The 15,540-nt window shown below is 46.0% G+C and overlaps 1 protein-coding gene across 3 annotated transcripts in view; it reads left to right on the top strand.

Moving 5' to 3' along the window:
* VSNL1 (visinin like 1) overlaps positions 1-15,540 on the top strand; it is a 119,039-nt gene that overhangs the window by 50,548 nt on the left and 52,951 nt on the right. For all 3 annotated transcript variants that reach the window (XM_054701360.1, XM_037528488.2, XM_037528490.2), the window contains exon 2: positions 13,061-13,227. In XM_054701360.1, coding sequence (XP_054557335.1) covers positions 13,066-13,227 — 162 coding nt within the window. In that variant the 5' untranslated portion in view covers positions 13,061-13,065. The remainder of the gene's footprint in view (positions 1-13,060; positions 13,228-15,540) is intronic.

Raw genomic sequence — 15,540 nt, 5'->3', positions numbered from 1 at the left:
GGAGCTGTCAATTTCAGGTAAAGGCAAAAATATAAGATTCAAACATATAATTGTTCTGAATTCCTTTTGGTTTTCAACAGGGAGGGGCATTTGATTCATGAGAAAAAGATGGGTGTTTTGCTAATCTGCAAATTAGCTGATGTGGAAAGATGTCCCTGCAAACTAAGGATTGCTCAACAGACTGCTCCAAGTCGCAGTGATGAGGGTTCAGAGCATTTGTCATCCCCACAGGGGGCCCCGAGGAAGCAGCACTTCCTCTCCTTCAGCACATGTCACCTGTGCTCCCTGAGGCCCATGGCTGGGAAGGAGGTGGGTGGAGGATGCCACGTTGGCAGCCTGTGCACACAACTGCCAAGTCAAACAGAACCGGAAGGTCTAATTTTAGCCCTCTCAGCCTTGGCACTGTCCCTTTCAGCCCAGATATTTTTCATGTGCCACAATAAAGAGCTTTGTTCCAGCCTGGCAGGATACTTCACAAGAACCCAGTAAGGACGGGGCTAGCACAATGCCGAGCTGGAAACACATCAAAGGCAGGAGCCTCACCGGAGAGGTCAGCACTGCTAAGGCACCCGCTGGCAGATATGCCCTTTCCATCCACCCCCAAAGGTCCACAGAGGAGACATGGTCGGCTCCTGTTCCTCCAGCTTCTTTGCAAACCTCCTGTTGGCTGCCTGTCAACAGGTCCTTCTCCTTCAGGCCTGGGATTTGCAATTTATTCCTTCTTCTTTCCTACCTAACAAAGTCCACATCATTCCATACATATGAGTCTTCTTTTCTCTCCTACAATGTTCTAGAAAGTACACCAGATTAAGAACTAGACACAATTCTATCATTCACTCATGGCCTCGGTAGTTTTTTCTTACAGTGACTTGGCACATTAGGTGAGGTGGAAACTTCCATAGAACTTTTAGAGATGAGAAAACTGAAGCTCAAAGAGGAAGCCGCCTTTGGTCAAGGTCACCAAGAGAACACTGGCCACACTGGACTGGAGCCCAGCTCCGGTACTCTGGGGGGAGGCATGGCCCCAGGACCCTAAAACAGCCCAACTCAAGCAGGTCTTTGAGAGAGTCCTGGAATTGGTTCCTGAAGCTATCAGCTGATTTGTGGGCAACAGTTCCTCGTGAGATTTCAGAATGGTGAACTTTAGCTTCAAGTCAATCAGGGAAGGTTGATCCACCCATATATCCTGATAGTGCTGATTGCAGAGCCTTTTTGGGTCTTCCCTTTGACCTCCAAGTAAATCCTGCTCTGGAGTTCATTGGATAATCCTAATCTGGCTTTAGATCCTCAGAAGTGATGCTTTATTTACGGGATCATAGTTTTCTATTTTTGAATTTCCTATCTTTTGAATTTGAATTTCAAGCATAAGGAACACTGCGTAGTGTTTTAGCGATTGCAAAGCTCTTCCCTGTCTTGCATCTTGTTTAAACCTTACAATAATACACCAAGATTGGCTTTGTTATCGCAGGTCTCACAGGAGGCAGAACTGAGCCTCAGAGAGCTTTTCCTGAGGGTTCAAGTTCTCGGGAACCTACTGTCGCCTTGGGGTCCTAAGACAGGGGGAAGGAGACAGACCTGAGGTTCTGCAGCTTCACCTTCACATGTATGACGTCATCTGGAGTTAACCGAACTAAAGTAAAATATGAGATTCAAACATAAGATTTTGAGCTCTGTGTCTCAGAATTCAAGGTGTTTGGCCTAAAAATGAACCCTGAAATATCTCTGTGATCTAATTGTTTTTAAGGGAGTGGCTGTGAGTGAAAGCACCTGGACAGTTCTCTCTCCAGGACGCCTGAGATTGTTTTGTAAACAAAAGACATTTTTTTAATTTGTTTGTTGAAATGTATTTATGCACATTTTTCTAATTATAAATGTTATATGTGTTCATTATAAAAAGTTCAGAAAGGGCCTCTCTGGTGGCACAGCGGGTTGAGTGCAGCGCTGTGGAGCTGTCTGCAGCCTCTGCAGCACAGGTTCGATTCCCAGTCAGCCAGGGAGAATCCCACATGGCGCGGCAGACCTCTCCTGTCTCGCCAGCTGCTCCCCTCAGCAGTGTATTTCGGTCGTCTGCCTGTTCTGTTCTCCACTCTGTCTCTGGTGAATCCTCGCGCCTTTGGCCTGTACCCCAGCTCTTGTATAAAAATAAATATATCTTAAAAAAAAAGTTTAAAAAAAAAAGTTCAGAAAGACATCAAGGCGTGAAATATCATGAAATATCATGATGATATCATGGGCAGTTCTCTTGGCTGTTAGGATTCTGCTATGAATCATGGACTGCCTGGGCCTTCTGGGCATGCAGGCCTGAGTGTGAGCTTATGTGAAGCCAGAGCAAGGCCACACATATGCACCATTTTGTGACTTGCTTTTTTTTATTTAACAGCTATAATAATATCATCTCTCATTTTTTGGACCTCAAGAACATTCGTTAGTCATTTCTGTGTTGAAGGCACAGTCATCATTGTCTCTGTCATGCCCCTGTGTCTTATTCCGTATCATCTTCTGTATATACTTCCATCTCCCTCCCCCATTCTACTGCACTTAATACATGTCCTCAGGTGTTTATCCATGAAAATATATAGTTGTTTTGTATATTTATATGTCTTCATTTAACTAAATGACAGTGAGTCAGTGCCGATCTGTGTCAATCAACCTAGAGCTACATCACCCTTTTAGTGACTTCATAATTGCCATTGTGTAGTTCTACCAAAATCTATTTTGAAAGTTTCTCATGATGAACCATTAGATTATTTTTTAAAAGGGTTTTTTTTTAAAAAAAAAAATTGTTTTAAGCAACGCTGGAGTAAACATCGATCGGTAGATAGGCGGATTTGTGTGATAATTTTCCTAAGGCAGCTTGTTGCTGATTCCCTGAAGTCTCTCTCTCTCTGTCTCTCTCTGCCTCTCTGTCTTCTCTCTCCTCTCTCTCCCTCCCTTTAACACTTCACTGCTTTTTCCCTAATGGCATTTAGCATAGTGATCTTGATCTCTGATCTGTATTTTGGAGGTTTTCTCTTATCACTCACTCAGCGGATAAGCTGTAGCTTATTGAACGCAGGGATCACATCACAATGAGTTGATTCTGCACATTTCCTGAGCACCTGCTCAGAACATGGTGCTGCAGTGAGCAGGATAATCCCTCTGTCCTTATGGAAGCCCTGTCTGGTGAGACAGCAGATGTGACTTACAGGGACCATGAGACAGGTGGTGACAGCAGAGTGTGCAAGAGTCCAGTGGAAGGAGGAAGCCAGACAACAAAACCACCAAATGTGGTTTTGGTGAGATGCCTCATCTGTCTGGTAATGTGGGTTGGAATTCACTGAATTTGAGGCCAAAGTGGAGCTAATGAGAATATCCCTCCATGCAAAAGGAACAGCAAGGACCCAGCCACAGAGGCCTGAGGTGATGGAAAGGTTGGAGCATAGTTGGGGTCACAGGAGGACAACTCAAGAGGTCCTGGGTGGGAGCTGTGTCGGCCGGGAGAATGGGTCTTGAAAGACATGCTGAGGATTTAGTGAGGATAACGGAAGTGAGGACATGATTGAATTTTGTGTTTTGCAAAGGTCATTTTGGCCACAGCGTGAAAGATGGATATGAGAAGGGCAAGACTGTAGATGAGAAGCAAGATAGGAGGTTACTGGAATAATCAAAGTGAGAGATGAAGGCCTGAACTAAGGCAGTATTAACAGAATAAAGTGGAGGGAGCGGAGACAGAGAGGAAATAAAATCTACCAGTGAGTGAACTTGATGATTGACCAGATACAGGAGCATGAAGGAGCCAGAAAAGTCCAGGAAAACTCCAGCTCTCAATGGGCCCCTGAGCACATGTTGAGGCCATTTAGCCAGCACAGGAGGAGACGAGGTCGGTATGTCTGCAGATACAAGGATGGAGATGTCCAGCAGGCAGGTAGATACAGTCTTTAGAATTCAGGAAACACTTGCCTTCGAGATAGATTGGAGAACCATATTGATCTTTGTCATATATGATAATATTAGATAGAAGTTTCCTGAATGAGTGAATGAATGGCTTTTTAGGATCACACTTCCTGCCGAAAGAAAATTTTACTTCTATAAAGTCACTTTGTATGAGAATTTCAATGTTCTCTGTATGTAAGGCTTTAACTCACAGGAATTAAAGTGCTTTCAAGAATGACTGTAAATAAAAAGATTTAGGGACACAGTCCCTAAATTTAGGGACACTGGCCCTTCAGGGTACCGAAGTCCTTCCTCTGAGAGTGAGGGAACACTTGGCCCACTGATCCCCCTTGGAGCTGGGTAACACGGCCTAGAATATGACCTGTTGCACACAAGGCTGCAATTATCAACGAAAGCATTTCCTCTGATACCCCACAGGACAAAGCGAGGTCCCGATACCAGCACACACAGCCTGTTGCCTCTTTCAGAGATGGATTCTCAGAAACACAGAGGCCGGCCAGAGACCAGACGCACAGGGAAGTAAAAATAAGATGCTGTGAAGTGGGTGGCTGCTCAAAACACTCCCAGAGGAAAGGTTACCAGCTATTAATCAGCTCACACTTCTGTTCGGTGGGTGAGAAGGCATTACATGGGCACTTCACTCAACAGCTGAGGCCGCATCAGGGCTGTGGGGTCCTGGGAAGACTCTCCCCTGTCAGGTTGGGCTGGAAGCACTTTGATATAGGAAAGGAGAGTAAACAGAACCACAGACAATTCCCCGTGGCTCGCAGCTGTGTCCCTCTGTTTGCAAGTGCTGGGCCTGAGGGAGGATGCCTCCTGGACACCTAGGCCAGAATATCGAAATGTCCACCTCGCCATCTTTTTCTGGAACAGTCCAGTCTCATGGGCCCTCTGATGGGGATAATAATAGTGACTGTGTGGGGAACGCGTGCTCAGGGAAGGAGTGTGGGTAAGAATGCAGCGTGCTTTCTCATTAATTCTCCTAACAGCCCATTACTGCCATTTATCAAACGGGGAAACTGAGGCTCCGCTGGGCTAAGTCCTCACCTGGAACGCAGCTGGAGCAACATTTGATCCCAAATTTGGCTCTAGTCCTTGTTTTCTTCCACAAAGTCCAAGAAATGAGATATCGTATCCTAACAGAGACAGGAACCCCCAAGATCACCCGAGTCTAAAATTTTTTCCCACCGTATAGCCCAGCGCACAGCACCCAGCGCACAGCACCCAGCGCACAGCGCCGAGAGAGGCTTTGGTCTGAGTCTTCCTGCCTGGGGGAGGAGCAAGGGGCAGTGGAATCTGACTCCCAAAGGCAGGGCAGGCCTCCTGGCTTGAGTACTCAGCTTGAGTACTCGACGTCTGAGTTATTGGGGGTGTAACCAGATCCAAGATCGTTGGGTGTCCCCTCAGCTGAGGCTCCAGGGTCCCTCCAGGCTCTCAGGCCCTGAGCTATAGGGGGACACTGGGCTAGAAACGTGGCTGGAAGCTCCAGGGCAGCCTCGGGAGGGAGGCCCCTCTTCAAGCTCTGGTCACCAGGACTGGCTCTTCCCCATGTGTAGGGCCTAGGACCTCAGCCCTAGGGCCGTTGTGCCAGGGAGGGATGGCCAGCCTGGATGCAGCAGCAGCAGCCACCAAGACTTACTGCCAAGACAGGGCAGCCAGGGCCCCGCCAGACACTGTTACTGCCATCCCCTGGCGCAGGTCCCTCAGCTCCCAGGACCTCTCCAGAAAACAGGGGTGAGACCACATGACTGACTCTGGGGCCCACCTCTGCCCACACCTTCATGTATGTATCATTCTTTTTCGGATGATGCCACTGTTGCTGCCACAGTGCCCACACCGCTGCATCAAAACGTGTTCCCTCATTCATTACAAACATCTGAGCACCCTTGCCTTATCCTGAGTCCCCAAGGATGTGGCCCACACCCCTGCCTACTCTCTCTTGTGGCCAGGACCTCAGCTCTAGTCCCAGGAGCTTCAGGGTTGGGGGTCACATCAGCAGGAAACTCCATGAGAAAGGAGTCCCCGCTCCCCCCTTTGCTTTTTTGAAGCTGCTTGGCCCCCAGGGATGACATGAAAGGCCAGTCTGTGACCAACACCCTCCAGCCTCAGATGTGCTGCTGGGGACTGGGGCTGCTTAGGAGGAGAATGAAGAGCCTCCAGAAAGAGCCAGAGTGCTTTCACCAGAAAAGAAAATCCCCACAGAATGCTCAGGGATCTCTGAGGCTCAGTTTTCAGGTTGTTTTAGTGTTTCTGGAAGCTAGCAGCCTCTTGCCATTTGTTTATAGGATGCAAGAGGGGTAGTGATGGGGGTTGTGTCAACACCCTGGCACAGAGATAAACATGCCTGCAGGCTCACAGGCTGTGAGCGCCTGGCAGGGGGATAGCTCTGGGAGAGGGGGCGGACAGGAACACCCAGCAGGGTGGGAGACCAGGAACTCGATGGTCCCTGGGACCTGGGAGAGCCTCCAATTCTCCAACCTAAAACCAGAGGACTTTGGTTTGGCCTTGTCAGCGCCTCTGCTTTGTTTCTGTGCATCCCTCAGCTGAGTGAAATCAGGCGTGTTTGTGTTTCTCCTTCTGACTTATTTCGCTTTGCCTGACTGCAGAACTGAAGCCGCCAGAAGGGAGCACGGGCGTGTGGAACAAAGAGGGAGAGCACCCAAGGGACTAAGCTGGAGGAGCCTTGGGGGTTTGGGGGTGGGTGTGGCATAGTAAGATCGAGGTGCCATCTGTACCCCTCAATCATACACAGCATAGTAAGCCAACATTACTGCCTAAAAATAATTTAAATAATCAAAAGACTAAATAAAATCAAGGGGCCGAGAACAGAAGAACCCAGGAGTAAATCTTTTCACGCTTAGGCCTTACCTGCTTGCATGACTTTTGAATTCTTAATCTTAGGCCCCCATGCAGAGATCCTGAAATCAGATCAAAACACCAGATGGAGGGAGGGAGACATGGGAGGCCTCTGACTGATGTCTGTGCCTTTGGGTGTCTTTTCCTTAAACCGGCTGCTTCGGTTTATTTGTTTTGCATCAGAAAGACCCAAACTAACCAAGGATCATATTCATTGTTTGTCGAACACACAGATGTCCCCCCAAAGGAAGGTTACTTGTATTTTTGTAAGATAAACCAAGGATGATACTGGTTTGTCTCAGATAAGACAAACTGCTTAGGGGATGTCACCTGGGGCCTGTCACAGGTAGAGCTGACCTAGTTCTGACCTCTCCATGCTCTGTGCTCCATGGCTCTGCAGGAAGTCACCAAGCTCCCTGTTCCAAGAGTTGCTGCTGTCTCCTGAATCCAGTTCCAGGCCCTTCAACAATGGAGTCAAATCTTGTCTTTATACCCCATGATGATAAAAGAGCATTTCTCATTGCAGATCTTAGAAATGTCTAGCCAGTTGAGTTACAAGGAGAGTCTTGTGCCTGCCTCTGGTGACCATGGGCCACAATTGACACAAAAGTATGCTATCGAGGACAGAAGAGTGGTGAGTGCGTATAGGGCGGTGTCCTGGAGAAGACACCATGGAACCAAGCCTTGCAGAAAAAGTGAGTTTTAAGCAGATGGTAAAGAAGCAAAAGAGTTAGGAGTCTAGCAAGAGCAAGGGTGGTCTCTGGCAGTTATTTCCATGTATAGACCCCAGGTTCCAGGGGGAGACCTGATGTATTCGAGACTGGCCCAGGTAACCTGACAATAGAACCAGCTCCTCTCTCATCTGAGATTCCTTCCCTACCTGGCCTGGTCTGGATTCCACAGGCTTCTAACATGGCTCTCTAAAGCCCTTCTTCCTCTTTCTCTAGAATATTTTCAGAGCTGTCTCCCCCCTAATAGTCACACCTCACTGCATGTCTGCATCTGTGTCTGGGCTGCTCCTGCTCAGCCCCTAGTCTATATGCGAGTCTCGCCAGGATTCAGCCAGGCTGATGACTGGGTTTTCTGGGAGAAGCTGGGTGTGTTCTTTTGTACAAGCAGGCCTTGTGTGCTGCAGCTGGACATGGGAATCAGAGTGGAAAATGGACAGTCTCAGGCATCACAAACACACACACACACACACACACACACATATATGCATATGCACACACACACACAAACACACACACACACTATTTGAATCCTCTTCAAGACCAAAGGGTTTGTGGAGAAAGATGCTTATGGGCACTCCTGGCTCACGGGCTCCCTGTGGTGCGCTTTTTCCCTCCTCCAGGAAGCCTCCTAGCTCCCTCCTAAGGACACTGCTACATGTTCTGCTTCCTCTGCTCTAAATCCTGCTATCAAGACAGGCCAGGAAATGCATGACAGGCAGACGTCAAGGCAGGAGGACCAGCAAAGGGTGGACATGAATCCAGGTGAAAGCGCACGGCCTGTGTTAGCACCAGTGGGCCAGAGAGCCCCCTGGTTCTTGCTGAACTGTCCTTTTACCTGCTGGTTGAACTAGTGTAAATAGCTCATCTCTCTGAGCTCCAAACTCCTTATCAGTAAAAAGGAGATAATGATTATTTTTATCTTACATCATTGTTGCGTAAACAATGTTATGTGGGTAAATGTTATGTGTTGTTGTGCATAAAAATGCGGGGTTTTTCTGGGTATCATTTGCCATTTTGTGCTGGGCTTTCCATGGGTCTGTTCCTAGTGTTCTGTTGCCCATCAGAACCCCACACCAAGCCCACTTGTGCCTGAGCGCTGAGAGTCTCTCTACTGACTCATAGCGAGAAATCATTAGATTGGGGCCTGGGCTGGAACCCTGGCTGAAAAATAACAGTGTCTGCCCCATGCTCAAGGACTGAGGGGCTCTCAGGTAAAGAGCCCACAGAGCCAACCTGTGCTGACTCTTTCAAGTCAAGCCCTTTTGAAGTCTGTGGCTCTTGTTTCATACTATCAACTCGCGCTACGAGTCAGCGGATGGTAGGCTCAGAAGGGCCTGGAAGGCCATCGGGCCCAAGCCACTCATTTTTCAAACGGGGAAACCTGGTCCTAAAATGAGCACTTCGCAAACTTGATCTCCAGCTGGAGACAACTCAGCAGCAAGGATTAGCGCAACTCTTCTGTCTGAGACCAGGCAATTAACACAACCAACGCGCAGCCGAGATACTGTGGGATCATTTAGAAACATCATTTAGAAACTTGCAACTCACAGTGGAAGGAAGGGATCTCGCCCAAGGTCACGAAACAAGAAGCAGAACTGGGCTAAATCCCCACCCCATGTTATGTCATGGATTTTTTTTTTTTTATGTTTTAAAACTACAGATTTTTAGGAAAAGGAGAAAGAAGGAAAAGAGGCAGCTGCACAGTCGCAGGTGGGCAGGAGAGCTGCTGCTGCTGCTGCTGCTGCTGCTCCTGCTGCTTTGCAAAAGGAAAAGTTTTGTGTAAAGAAACACCTGCATAGTCATGGGCGGCCAGGAGAGCCCACGGAATCTTTTCATTGGGAACATGATCCGCCCTGTTGTTGTTTTTACCCGTTCTATCCCCTGGCCCCAAAATAAAACCTTCTGCTTGACCCATAGCACTGCCACCCCAGAACAGAGGCCCTGCAGATGGGAAGTCTGAACACATCAGTGCTTTCATTCACTTCTCAGACACTGCTAAGCACCACCTTTATGCCCACAACTGTGGGTACAGAGACAAAATACCTGGGGTCCTTTATCAAAGTGTTCAAAATTTAATAATGAAGACAGGTGAGGAAATAACCTCTAGGAGGTAAGTTCTGTTCCGTAGTGTTAAGTGGAACATTCCTCCCGTCTGGTCCTGGACTTGACAATTAGGGTGGCACTGTCTCTCCTTACATGTAGATGAGCGCCAGCCTGATTCTCCCAGAAAGGAACATACCAAATACCATAACTTGATGAACACCAGTGACACAGTCCCCAAGTACTTACTTTCTAGAGGCTAAATCCCCCTTGTTCACTCTTTTCCTCAAAAAATACTCATTGAGCACCTAGAAGGAGGTACCAAGGATGCAAAGATAAATAAGTTATTCCTCTCTCTCTCAAAAACCTACCAATTCAGTAGAGAAATGAATAATTTCTCTTGTAATAAGAAGGAAAGGGAGGTGTCCAGGGGGAGGAAGGCAGCCATGGACAGTGACCGTGGCTACTTAAAGACTTCTGCAGAGCAGCAGGGGGTTGACACTCTTGGAACAGAGAATAGCACCCGCAAAGCCTGGGCATGGGGCAACACGCCAGGCCTGGAACCTGGAATGCTTGGTTATTGCTGGCACGTGATGTGAAAAGACAGATTGGCAGAAAATGAGGATATGAGTAGGCAGGACCTATGCCATGCCAGGGAGTTGGGGCTACATCCCATAGCCAGTGGAGACCTGTTGAGGGCTTTAGGGAGATCAGATGGCAAGGTTGCATGGCAGAATTTCATTGAAGCAGCCATGCAGAAGATGGTACAGTCAGAGAGCCCAGCGATGAGGCTGACTGAATCCTGGCAAGACCCGACGAGAGCCGAGGCAGTGCCACCATGAGCCAGGTCAGAACTTGCCTTTCTACATGATTCACCATCGCCAGGCACGTTTGAGTGATAGTACAGATCATGATCCATCACCAGAAGCATGAAATCATGCATTTGACTCTGCGGAATTATGATTCATGGTTCTGACAATGCCCCTTATGTGTCTAAGAGACCTCCGGTTTCCCAGTTTGCTGAATGGATTAAGGCATCATAAGTGATCCATGGAGACTCCACACTGGCTTGCCTAGGAGAGAAGCTGATATACTGTTGACCTTCTAAAGGAATTTGGGGGAGCTGGTTTTTAATAACCCCAAATCCATTTTCTCATCATTAATATCAACTCACTTCTGAGTGTGTGGTTTTGATAATCTAAAAACCTTTTCTAAGCCAGGATCCCTCTCTTATCCCTTCTTCCAGTGCCAAGAAACACTGATTCAGCTACTGAGTCAAACCTTCCTGCGTTTGCTTCCTCCTTTTCCTGCTCCCGAAATACCTTCCATCTACCTGTCTGACTGTGCGTGGGCTTCTTGGAAATGGGACTCACATTCACATTCTAGCTCTGCCACTCATTACTTGTCTGATCTTGTACAAAGCAGCTGCCCCCTCCTTACTAGTATGTTGTCATAGTGTGAGAGATCAAGTTGGTGAAGGATTCAGCATAATGCCAACTCTCAATATTCAGTAGTTACTATTATTAGACACTAGTCTAGCTCCACAGTGAAAGTTTGTCATTCTCTACTGAAAAGAGCAATGTGAAATACTGAAAGATTTGGTGATGTATCTTGTGATGATCAGGATAACCATGAATTACAGTTTTCTCACCCAGATTAATTAAACCTGACACCTGAGTATCCACTTGATTTCCATATCCAGCTGTGGAGTCCCACAGTAACATATAATTAAGATTCTTAGACCTAATAAGAGACTTGGAACTTGAAATTAAAGAGCAAAAATAAGTAAAGAAACTCCAAGATCAAGGGCACAGCTGCTGATCCTTGGGTCTATTTCTCGAACAGAAGAGCATGGAACACAAATGGCCGTGTTAATTATATCTTTTGCTTATGCTGTGTGCTGCCGGAGTGGTGAGGAGGAGGAAGTGATTCCTGGAAGTAGCCAGAATGGTTGGCTACCATGAAAGAACTGTTCAGTGTTAGGGCAGGTTACTGTTTCAGAGGAAGGCTTGCTGTACAAGTGCGGACCTGCCTGGTGCCTGGGAGAGAAACTGTCTCCAGCTCATTGAAGGACAGGTTCCACTTGGGTAAATTCCCCAAATATAACTCAGTCTCCAGCAGGATTTTAAACCTAGCTTGACTTTTATAAATTGTTTTGTTTTCATTTTTTTTATTATAAAACAACAACAGTAAAGGGAAACTTTTAAAAATTATTTGTAGGGCCTCCCTGGTGGCACAAGGGGTTAAGCACAGCACTATGAAGCTATCCCCAGCCTCTGCAGCATGAGTTTGATCCCCAGCCAGGGAGCTCACCCACATGGCCCAGCAGACCTCTCCCATCTCCCCGCTGCTCCCCTCAGCAGTATATTTCAGTCAGTCTGCCTGTTCTGTTCCCCACTCTGTCTCTGGTGAATCCTCACACACACACACACACCACCCCCCACACCCTCTGGCCTGGACCCCGTTCTTGTATGCATAAGTAAATAAATCTTTAAAAGAAATTATCCTTAATGCTCCTGCACTAATACAACAATGGGTTTACTTCTGGAGTATTGTGTTTTATCCTACTTACTACTTAAGTAGTCATCATGATAAATCTGAAAGAGTTTTGTTGTTATGTATGCTTTATTAAGGAAGACATTGACATTTATAAAGCAGTTAGTTAATATTGTTCTAAGTAACACACAGTAAAATAAATGTTTGAATCACAAGTAAAAACTGGAATGATTCCGACCCTGTGCTCTCTACTATAATGGCCACACAATTTGGCACATGATCGATATAGGTAACATTGTTTTATGCACTATCATTTTATTTACTAGCAGCAATAATAACAAAATGGCATTATGTCAACTGAAATTCACCAACGGCTCTCTCAAAAAAGCCATTGAGTGTTAGTGAATTCTAAAGCTGCTCTTATAGGAAGTCTCTGAAGATGAGGGGAGAAATAGAGAATTAAGTTGAAATTAAAATGAACTATTTCCATGTAGAGGGAAAAGAAGCTGCAACTTTACAGGTAAACCCACAGACACTCCATAGCGTGGTCGATTAGATTTTCCAAGTCACTTTTTGATCACTTGGCTATAAAGCCTACTTTCTGTTCTTATTAATAACCCCTCTTTAACACTCCTGCAAATTAAGTGTAGAATCGGGTGCCTGAGTGGCAGTGCTAATGAATTATATTCAGGGAAGGAGAAAGTTTCCATGTGCTTTATGAGGATAACATAAAAAGGGTCAGTTGCCTTTCCATTTGGGAGTCATATGAAGGATGACACAGGATGAAGGAAGATGAGCCATATAGTCTTTTGAACTGTGAAGAGTTGTTTTCCCTCACAGCTTTTCTAGAATACCAAAGAGAAGGAAGCGGTCTCAGGGAGACTGATCAGAAATAGCAAAGGGATTCCCCACCGAGGGACAACTCAGCGCTCTAGCTTGGCTCCTAATCAAGATTGAAATGATCACAGCCAGGGTGCTAATTGCATTAATTTGTTTTCCTTTAGGCAGAATGGGGAAACAGAATAGCAAACTGGCCCCGGAAGTGATGGAGGATCTGGTAAAGAGCACAGAGTTTAATGAGCACGAGCTCAAGCAGTGGTACAAAGGATTTCTCAAGGACTGTCCCAGCGGGAGGCTGAATCTCGAGGAATTTCAGCAGCTCTACGTGAAGGTGAGTTCCTCGTCAACCTATGTTTTCCTCCAGACCAGAAAACATTGTCTTAGGAACTGAGGCTTCCCATGGAATGGTAACTCGAAATAGCCCATTTGTTTCAACTCTAATGGTTTTCACCCGAAAAGAAAAATGGAGATTTTTTTTTTTAAATGCAAGGGGAATGTATTTTGTTCCATAGATAAGTCAAACCCTTTCTGAACAAGAAGAGTAATTGTTCAATCAAGACACTGAATGTAATTCAGAGGAATGACAGCGGCTGGTAAAAGAGCAGTACACATCTCAGATAATGGTGTTCACTGATGATTATTGACAGGCTGCTAATTATGCCATTGTTTAGCTTGTTAAAGCTATCTGCACCTCTCTAGGTTAAAGAGAAGGCACATAGGAGGGCTTTTTCATCAAGAGCTATTTGCAGATTAAAAAAAAATTTGTAGATTCCTACAACAGCGCAGTTTTTGAGACAATTGGATGGTCTGGTGTGGTCCTGGCATGAGGATCTACCACAGGGACCCAGCACATCACCCAACTCCTGAGAGGCTAGTTACTCCCTGGACATCAGATAAAACTGTTTCATGGAAAGTTTAATTTCCACTGCAGTGCTATTGTTTTGGTTGGCTTGAGTTTATCAGTTGCATTGGTTGTAGATTTGGCATAATCTAAGACAGTCCATTTTCTGTGTGCTCACATAATGTTAAGCTTGTGGAAGAAAAATGTTTTTCTTTGAAATGTTGCTGACTAAAATACCAAGTAGAATATATTGTTCTCATTCTTTAAGTATAGCAAGTGTCCATTGAGCAATAGGAACCATCCATGTTCATATATGTGGGGGTGGGTGGGGGTGGGGGAAGGTGATGGTATAAGTGCTCCAGCAATTCCATCCTTGCAAGTATACAAGAAGGGACATGTACACGATACCCTTGGCTGCTCCATTCACAATAGCCAACCTGGAAAGCAACCCAAATGCCCATCAAAATGAGAGTAGAGAGTAAACGATGGTGGAAAGTAATTGAAATGTAGCCATAGGAAAACATTAAGTGCAAAATGTGAGGTCCAAACAACAATCAGATTCATATTATTTGTAGGACTATGAGTAATTGCAATAGAACCATAAAAAAAGGAAAGCCAGAGAGTAAAGTGCACGGGTTACAGCCTCTGGGGCAGAGGCAAGGGCTGGGATGGGGCATAGCCACGTGGTGATAATAGGTGCATAGAGATTGTATCAAGGCCAGAGCTGTGGTTTGGGTGGTGTATTTGTAGATGCTTAGTGCATTGTTGAAGCTCATCAGCTCTTCATAGACCACTCACTGATGAGGATAAAGGATAATGATGATTAATCCAATACTGAACAGCAATGGCCCCCATAGAACGGACAAAATGATCTACTTCAAAGGGTGCAGGAAGGTACACAGTACTGATATACATGCTTGTTAAAAGGTTACTGTGACATTTCTAAGATCTGAATGATGAGTTATTAGGAGGGGGAGATCTTTTCTATAGAGGAGCCGAGAAGTGCATGTATTATTCCGTGCAGAAAATCGCTTTTGCAGAGATGTGGTATGCACACATCTTCCTAGATTATGGTATCACTGCCACTGCCCATCGTTTTCAAAGTATCATCTTCTACTGTGTTGTCACCCAGCAGTCAGCCTGAGCCTCACAACTTTCAGCCCCAAGGAAGGTGCAGACAAGTGACATTTGTCAAAGTCACTTTTGAGTCCCCAAAGGCCATGCAACTGTCACTCTGGGTTGAAAAGAGCTCCGTGTTCCATGTTCTTCACAATTTTCTTGAAATGAGAAGGGTTTTGCCTTTGAAGAAGTAGTTGAAATGCAGGAAATGAGGTATTTCATTTATATACTCAGCCCTAAACAGCACCAGCCCCAAGATGGGATGAGAGAGGGGGCAGGGGACATGCAGTGGGGTACATCACCCTCTTTATCTTCCTGCTGGACCCACAGAGGATTTTTTGTTCTAGAAAAGAGAAAAGATGACTTCCTGGATGGAGTTTGGATTCCAGGCAGCCTATTAACAGCCATATTCAAACTTAGCCGGTGCTCTTCTATCTTGTCAGAAAACTGGTAAAGACTCCCCCTTATTCCAGAATTTTCCAAGGACATAATACAAAGAACAATAGTGGGGGAAATATGTCATGTACTCAGGGTAAAAAAAGGACAGATTTGATAGACCAGATGAGAGAAACGTGGAAAAAGATATGGGTTATATAATAAGGGCCAGGACAGGGGCTGACAAGCAAAAACTTCCTTTAACACAGCTGAAAAAGTGCAAAAGATTCAGCAAGACACCATCCTCCT

Source organism: Talpa occidentalis, unplaced genomic scaffold (genome assembly GCF_014898055.3).
Source record: "Talpa occidentalis isolate TD23 unplaced genomic scaffold, MPIMG_talOcc4v2.1 talOcc4.5, whole genome shotgun sequence".
Lineage (NCBI taxonomy): Eukaryota > Metazoa > Chordata > Mammalia > Eulipotyphla > Talpidae > Talpa > Talpa occidentalis.
This window is presented reverse-complemented; position numbering and strand designations above follow the sequence as displayed.